The sequence below is a fragment of the Aristolochia californica genome, unplaced genomic scaffold (genome assembly GCF_029961685.1).
Source record: "Aristolochia californica isolate CCGP_79_NKW_82.1479 unplaced genomic scaffold, dmAriCali1.0.hap1 SCAF_6, whole genome shotgun sequence".
NCBI lineage: Eukaryota > Viridiplantae > Streptophyta > Magnoliopsida > Piperales > Aristolochiaceae > Aristolochia > Aristolochia californica.
The window spans coordinates 5,658,362-5,666,289 of NW_027182257.1; the positions used below are offsets into that span (position 1 = coordinate 5,658,362).

The 7,928-nt window shown below is 41.2% G+C and overlaps 1 protein-coding gene across 1 annotated transcript; it reads right to left on the minus strand.

Moving 5' to 3' along the window:
• Positions 1 to 1,343: 1,343 nt before the first annotated feature.
• On the minus strand, positions 1,344 to 2,949 carry LOC137934568 (protein RGF1 INDUCIBLE TRANSCRIPTION FACTOR 1-like). The gene is made up of 4 exons (XM_068778993.1): positions 2,866 to 2,949; positions 2,562 to 2,756; positions 2,207 to 2,422; positions 1,344 to 1,916 (listed from the first exon to the last, which is right to left on the minus strand). Exons 1-4 carry the CDS (start codon positions 2,866 to 2,868, stop codon positions 1,701 to 1,703), a joined length of 630 nt encoding a protein of 209 aa, XP_068635094.1. The 5' UTR covers positions 2,869 to 2,949; the 3' UTR covers positions 1,344 to 1,700.
• Between the last annotated feature and the right edge of the window lie 4,979 nt (positions 2,950 to 7,928).

The window sequence follows — 7,928 nt, forward strand, 5'->3', positions numbered from 1 at the left end:
CTTTCTAGGGGGAACAGAAGCCCATGTCGGTCGTTCCGCGTTCCTTTCTGTAGAAAACCGATTGAAAATCGGATAAACGCTGGCCACGAAAACCCTATTTAAAACGAAACCCCACTCAGATATTCCTGTTCATACGTCGAGGCCCTCTCGATGATTCCAAGACCAGTGGCGTGAGCTAGTGAGGTTTTAAATAACCAATCGCTTGTCGACAAAGAAGAAATAGCGGGCCAAAGTGACCCTCCCCTCCCCGGGGCTACTCGGAACGAAAGAGGCTCGCTCGCTTTATCGTCGACGATAAGATGAAAGCGTTAGTAAACAAAATGACATCATCAAGGTTTAGGCTATTTATAATTTTAATATTGAACGTGGGCCTTCCGTGAAAGATATTATTTATTAAATTCAAATAAAGCAGCCCTTATAGGTCACAAGTGGACGAAGCAGAAGGAATAAGTTTGCAATTGAATAATAAATCACTTGGAAAAGTCACTAGTACTCATACGGCACTTTATAATTTTGAGTCGATTCTATGATGAACGCAGCCGATTATTTTCTCGACGAGGAGGAGAGATGACCCAAGGAGGCTTGCAGTGGAGGGCGGACAATGACGCCGTAGAATTATCGGAAGAATGGGTGGGCGGTTGGCAGTGAATGTGTGTCTAATTACAAGTCACAATTAAATAAGGAGCCACGACAGCGACGGAGTTTCTGGAGAGAGTCGACTTGTCCAATGTCGTCTCCAAAATATATATATATATATATATATATATTTTTTTTTTTTTTTTTGAAAAGGCTGCTTTACCGGGAAAGCCGGTCAAAATCAAAAGGACTTTTTTTCGTTCCCGGAGACGATGTGTGAGCGAGTCATAAACGCCAGCGCAACCACTTCACAGGAGATCAAATCATCAAATCAATCCACAGAGCATCGCAAAAGCTGTGCCATACATTCCCCATCCCACGCGATACTCAACAGTCCGCAGTTAGTGAATCCGTGTTCGCTGACCTCAACAGTGTCTGACCGTTGTGACCGTTACCGCGCGTAAGCTTTGTCCTAGTTTTCCAATTAGAGCTTTCAATTCATACTGTTTTGGTTCAGATTTCAATGCACAGCCGCCTTTTCTAATTTCCAGTTTCCACCCTGTAGACTCTTTAAATTACCGTAAATTTCTAAAAAGACGAAATAATTAAGGAAGGAAAGAGTTAAAAACTGCAGAAACAGCCAATGCCCAACGCCCACGTCCCTGCCCGTGTGGACTACTGTGCACAGGACACGTTGTTCCGACTGCTCGCCGCCCGTGAACCACACGAACAAAACAATTTTTCCCCAAAGGGCAAGTTTCTTTCTGTACAGAGTGATCTCATAAACGGATCTTTTATTATTTCAAGTCCATATAATTCACAGTACACCAGTTTCAACTACTGCATTCTTTCTACCAACGATAAATATTTACATTTTACTCTTTAAAAAAAATACGACACCGAACTTAGGTATCTGACTTATCTTTATCACATTATCAGTCACCCTAATTTCTTCTCCATCTTCTGACTTTCTTGTTTTTCCATTTTCTTTTTTTTTTCCCGTATATACACTGACCGTAAGACCCTAACTCCCCCAGCGTCGGCCTTCTCCGTAACAGCGCGACTGCTGAAGAATAAACGATTATACACTGGATTGTGTGTGTGTGTCTTATGGGTCTGATGGCCTAAAACTCTAGAATGAGTCCGCCGCCCATTGGCGCCCTATGGGGAACTCCCTTCCTTCGTTTTGCAGTCCTGAAATTAGTGATCGTCGGAGGCGGTGTGGAGGGGATGAAGCTCTGAACCGTTTTGTCATGGCCGCGACTATTGCTGGAGTAGGATTCTTCTGAGTCGGATGCAGATGCCCTCTTCTTGCTCCTATTCTTAGTTATTCCGGCAATCTGTAACCAAGACCAGCAAAACTGAATCAATTAATCCAAGTTTATCGTATCTGCATTTGTTTATAAATCACATTTCCAAGGAATCTTTACGAGGAAAGGCTGGAACCCCTGGTTAGAAAGAGGAAGACCGTGTAAAAACAAAATAGGCCGGCTACAGGGATTGATTATTCATATGCGAAGAATAGTACTCCGCAATGGGAGGGATCGATCTCCACGATATCCGTGATCAACTGATTAAATAAAATAAAAGAAAAGAATTAGAATGAGAAGTGCTGGTGAAGAGGATGTACCTTGCAACCCAAGGAGCAGAATCTGAAGGAATCGAGGAGGCTTCGCTCGCAGACCTCGCATGTGTTGGTCACGCCCTTGCCCGGCCTGGGCTGAGGTCGTTCATTCAAGAAGACGACCCTAGCACTGTTGATAATGTAGGTCTGGACTCCTGTAATGTCCAAAACCTTCTGAATCTCATTGACTCTAATAACATCATGGTACGAGGACCTCCTAATCTGCGGGAGAACACAAAATAGAACACAGAGAAATTAATGAAAGTAAAGAGCCAGAAATAGACGCCCGATAAAAATACCCGGGTATGACCAATAAGGCAAATACCAATGGACAAATAGGGAATTAAAATAAGAAACCAACCTGAATCGCTCGGTGATCCTTGTGATAAGAAAGGCAGAGAGAACAGAGGGCTCCATTCATACAGTCCAGGCAATACATATTACATTCACTCTTGTGAGAATCAGCATGGAACTTGCATTGAACAAAGAAGCTGGTTTCCAGAAGAGGGCGGAGCCACGGCGGCCACATATTATCGTCGTCAGGTCCTCCGGCGCCCTGGTTCAAGCCAATCCAACGATGAACACCAAAACCCATGTATCCAAACCAGTTAAGTCCCAAACATGGGCAATGAGAATAACAAGAAGAGAAAAGAAATTGAACTTACCATGATTCTACGGTTCTTCGGTTTGAGTTCTTTGAAAGTGATCTCCTGATCGATCGCCAGCTTGAAAAGAAGGAAAAAGGAGAATGGGCTTTGGGGGTCTTCTTCTGCTTTTCGCCTTTGTTTTGGTGTTTTGCTAGAAAGAACTAAGAAGGGCGAGTGAGAGAGAGAGAGAGAGAGAGAGAGAGAGAGAGAGAGAAAAGGAAGAGGGAGGTTTAGGAGGGTATTGGGGAGGGGGGTGTGGGTGTGGTTCTTGTAGTGGAGATGGTTGATGGTGTCTGATGTCTTTCGCTCGTTCTTATCCTCTCAAAGTCTCCAACCGAGCCTAGCTCCGAACCCCGAGCCTAAAGATGCGTTGATTGCAAGGAACCGACCTCTTTGCCTCCTTGCCGCTTTGCTTTTCTATTTTGTCTTTTTAATTGAAAATCTTATGCTTCCTTAATTAAACAATTTCCATTTTAATTTATTATTCATCACTTCTTATCTATTGAGGCCGAGGAGGTTTTCTGGCAAGAGCACGCACGCGCACACCACCGTCCTCCCCGAAACACCCTTCTCTCTTCCGCGTTACTACGAGACTTGCCATCACTTTATGCACTTGATGACGACATTTGCTACTTGTCATGGAGTGGATCAACTGAATCGCTCGCACCCATACCCACTTGCAGAGATATCTCCTCTCGGGTGTTTTTTCTCTTTAAAAGAATAACTAAATTCATAAATTCCTCCAAAACGTAAAACAAATTCTTAATCCTCAGCGGGTTCCCAATTTATTATACTAAATCGGGGTTCAAACCAGTACCAAACATAAGTCGGAACTGGGGACAAGAAAGGTGTGATAGCAAGCCTCGTGTACGATCTCTATGTTACATTTGGCTTTCATGACATCCTTACATTATATTTAGTAAAATATATATATATATATATATATATATATATATTAATTTAAATACTAGTAAAAAAATTCCAAATCGTGCAATATAGATAAGATTCTGAGCCAGATAAAGAAACTCAACTCGACTCTCGACCTTTATATTCGGTAGCGGTACAAACCCATTTCCGGTAACTAATAACGACATGTTACAAGGCCGTCGTTTAAAGAAAGAAAAAACGGACGGGCGCCTTATTTTCAGTCATTAACGAACAGTAAGCTCTCTCTCATCATTCCTCGCAGAAAAAACCCTATCATTGCCTTCAGAAGCCTAACCGAGTTCGGTTTTCCAAATGTACCGAACCATGTGGGCTTTCTATTTTATTTTCTGAAGTGGCTGAGGGTGTTTTCGTCTTTCCGCTATCGCGAATACTTTTAAATAAAACTGGGTTTGAGTGGTTCACCCGCCGTGGACGGAACGGGTGGGACATCGAATGACAAATTCAACCATGTTTTAAATGCTACACTAAAAATGGAAATATGATGCAAAATTACGCATTTATACAATTTAAATAGGATTTTTTTTAAAAAAGGGGGAAATCGAAAAAATAATAAAAATATCTGAGATAATGCAGAGCATCCCCTGTTTTCAGACAACGACCAGAATAAAAAAAACCCAGCGTTTCCGCATACCGACAAAACAGTCCGGATTTTTCTAGAGGTAAGATTCTTTAATTTAATCCTCCAAGTAATCTGTACTTTGCACGCAGGAGGCGATCACGGTTGAGTAAATGAAATGGAAATTGCAACCAAATAAACGAAATCGCAGAAGAAAAAGCTACTTTGGGAATAAAATAATTGATTTTTTTTAATTGCAATAACATAAAATAGTTTGTTAGTAAATGGAGATAAAAAAATTGGGTTATGAAGCATTGAAATTGACATAAAATAAAAAAATTACAAGTTGTTCAACCTCAGATGACACAAGGAAGGGACAGCGCCCCTTCGTTTACTATTAATTTATGATTAGATAACATTATTCGTATTAGGACTAGTCAGAATCAGAAGGTTTTATTAATTAAGAGGGAGACACAGTGACAGGGTTAAGGGGAGTGGTTTTGTTGAAAAATAAAAGAAAAGGAGGGAGTAAAAATGAGAAAAAAGTGGGAGGTCCGTGGTTTGGTGTTGACTGGGGGAGGCTCGAGGCCGGCCGTGAAGAGTTAGAGTCGGCGTTGAACGACGTCGTCACCGCACGCCAATTATGAACTTCCAAGGAATGAACCTGGAAAGAGCGCGAGACATTACCCGTCCCCAAACGCACCAATCGGGACCCACTAACGTACGTGCGGAGAGGGAGAGTGGAGGCTTCACATTTGGGTCAAAAAGACCGAGAGAAGGGTTTAAAAAAAAAAAAAAGTCAGTTGACCAGATGCCCTCAATCTGGACCGTACGCGTGGAAAAATAGACCTGTGAATAAATGATTCGTTGAACGAACAAGCGAAACAATTTGCCCATCTTCTCCCTATTATCAGAAGGAAAATTTTGTGAAAGAAAGAATTGAAATGTCGACAAGTTAAGCATCTCCGATGATTAAACGTTTGGGATGGACGTGGCGGCAGAGACGACAGAGCCAGGGTTTTTTTCTTTTCCCACGTGTAGACTCAGGGAGAGGTGAAAGATTCCAACTTTTACATTTGGTTTTTTTACGTGGCTTTCAGTACCGCCACCACCCAGGTCGGCAGTCTGAGAGAGATAAATTCAGATTCACGATTAACCTCTTCGGCACCATAGAGAAATGCTCAGATGGGATGGGACGAACGGACGACTTTTACTCTTTTGAAACTTTCACGAATACACCACAATTTACACCATTTACGCCCTTGGGTAAGATGCCACTAACTAAGAGCACTATGAGAAGAAAACTTATATTCAATTTTAAGGTGGCCTTCCCATTATGATAATAAGTGTAGTGCTTCGATGTAACAAATCTCCATCTATGCTCATATCGACATCCACAACCAGCACAGTTGAGTGATGTCATCTGAGTGTTAGTGGCGGCAACTTTTCTCTAATCTTTCTTCTCCGGCGTGGAAAACCAAGTGGCCCTTTTGCTTTTATTATCACAAAGTTACACCCATCTGCATGCTCTTCCATCCTTCTTTCAGGTTTTAATCTTAGTTTTACGGCCTTAATATGTGAAACACGCTCCCAGTTGCTTTGCCAATTACCATCGTTTCTAACCATTTCTTCTGTTGCTTAGAATCACCAAGAGCCATTCCTTTTGTGAAAGAGTGAAGCTGAAAGGAGATGCTGATAATATTTGGTGAAATGCGGATAAGAGCCCTTTTTTTTTTCCCGTATCTTTAAATGTAGGTAAATCCTTGTTTTGTCATATTATCAATGCGAGATCTCCATGAATTTGATATTCTTTTGGTTGGCATCTATGTTGTTGGGAGATTAGATTATTCCAAGTTTGATTGATATTATATTGACTGCATTTTGAACAGGGACTCAACTCTACCAGATTTTGGCTGTAAGACTGTTGCTATTGCGGTTGATTCAGATTTCCAACCATCCCTGCAGTACTTGTTTGTGAATGAAGAATAGAAAATTCTGTAAAACAAAATATAAAAAAATGGAACTGAGTAGGAGCATCTCTTTGTGCTTGAGGAATAAAGTTGTTTATTCTAGAAGCATGAAAGTGGGTAGATGCAAACATATTCTGCTCCGTTTCATCATGTAAACTTTTATCGTTTCGTGTTAGGATTGGCGACTATTGACGTTCGTCTCGTCTCGTCTCTTTCTTGCCCTGACTGGACGACTAGGGCTTCGGTACTGCAACGACCATCTGGGTCGTTCATGGAAAGATAGTTTCACCTATCAACTGTTCGATGATATGCCTAACCATGATAGGGATCCCACACACACGGGACGCGAGCTGTCTACATCCGAAGAAAGGAAGCTACCGCCTCTGCCCAGCTGAGGCAAACAAAGCTTCTCAACTCTCACTCTGTAATGATGATGATATTCCTCTGATGATTTTCATAACCTTTAAACAATTCCCAAGTGTATTCAATGCAAAGCAGGAATCACACCAGGGTTGGGAGGCAACGCTGCGGTGTCCCGTCTCTTGTCCAAGCTTTCTCCACAAATCCAGCTCTCTTCGCTTTACAAACTCCATCTTTGGCTGCCAACCTGAACTGCTTTCATTTGATGTAAAGAATAGATGCTGTTTCTGGTTGGGAAATGCAAGTTGGTGTCTAATTATGTACAAACTAACCATAGGAAAGGGGGGCCATTACTCCTTTTTCCGGAATGCCTGCTTCATGCTTTGGACCCACTACAGAAAACATCTCCTTCTTGCCAGCCTTTTCTTATATCTCAATCCCTAATTATAATAAGATGTACAGCAAACTTTTGAAAAAAGTAGGTTTAGGTCACCGAATGAAGAGAATGGAATATTTAGTCTGTTAAAGAGAATTAAGAAGCAGAATATGGTGAATTACCCAACTAAATCAAACACCAGAGCTCTTGTTTTCTTTAACTTCTAATAGGTTTAGCCTCTTCTTTGAGATTTAAGTCAATATTAGGTAGATAGACGCCTCCGTATCCACCAATCAGGACAAAAAATATCGCAAAAAAGGCGAGCTCCATTTCTTGGAATATTTCATCTTTCTTAGTTTGATCCGATACATCTAAGATATTGTTTAATATGTATCAGATAGTGTTTTTGGGATTTTTGTTCTTTCTAATCTTCAATTACAGGAAGTTTACAGCAACCCAGGTTCATGCTGTCGGGAAATCTTGCTGAGAATCATTCCCTCAGTAGGAAAAACTGAAGAAGGAGAACTATGTCCATGGAACATCGATGAGAATCTTCATTTAATTCTGGTTTTACATCATAGTTTCAGCATTATTATATGTTCTTTAACAAGTGAAGCTTTCTAGCTGCATAATCACTCTAATCAAAAGTACTCAGGGAGGGACAAATAGTGAGAGATGTGTCTCTTGTGATAAGCGTCAGCAATATGGACAAGTATGTGGTCTATTTTCGTATCCGGAACGATCGCCAGCCCGGTTTTAGCTTCTATCGATATGAAGCCTAAATTTGGCATGAAAAGAAATATAAATCGCATTTTCTCACACCAATCTTGAAGAGAATTTTTAACCTTCTTTTTATAATTCTAGATTCCGT

What these genes read in the sequence shown, in the direction of transcription:
- LOC137934568 (XM_068778993.1), bottom strand. An exon ending in AGGATCACCGAGCGATTCAG is followed by an intron (nt 2,423 to 2,561) that starts GTTGGTTTCTTA and finishes GTTCTCCCGCAG; the next exon opens with ATTAGGAGGTCCTCGTACCA. An exon ending in TCTGCTCCTTGGGTTGCAAG is followed by an intron (nt 1,917 to 2,206) that starts GTACATCCTCTT and finishes TCTTGGTTACAG; the next exon opens with ATTGCCGGAATAACTAAGAA.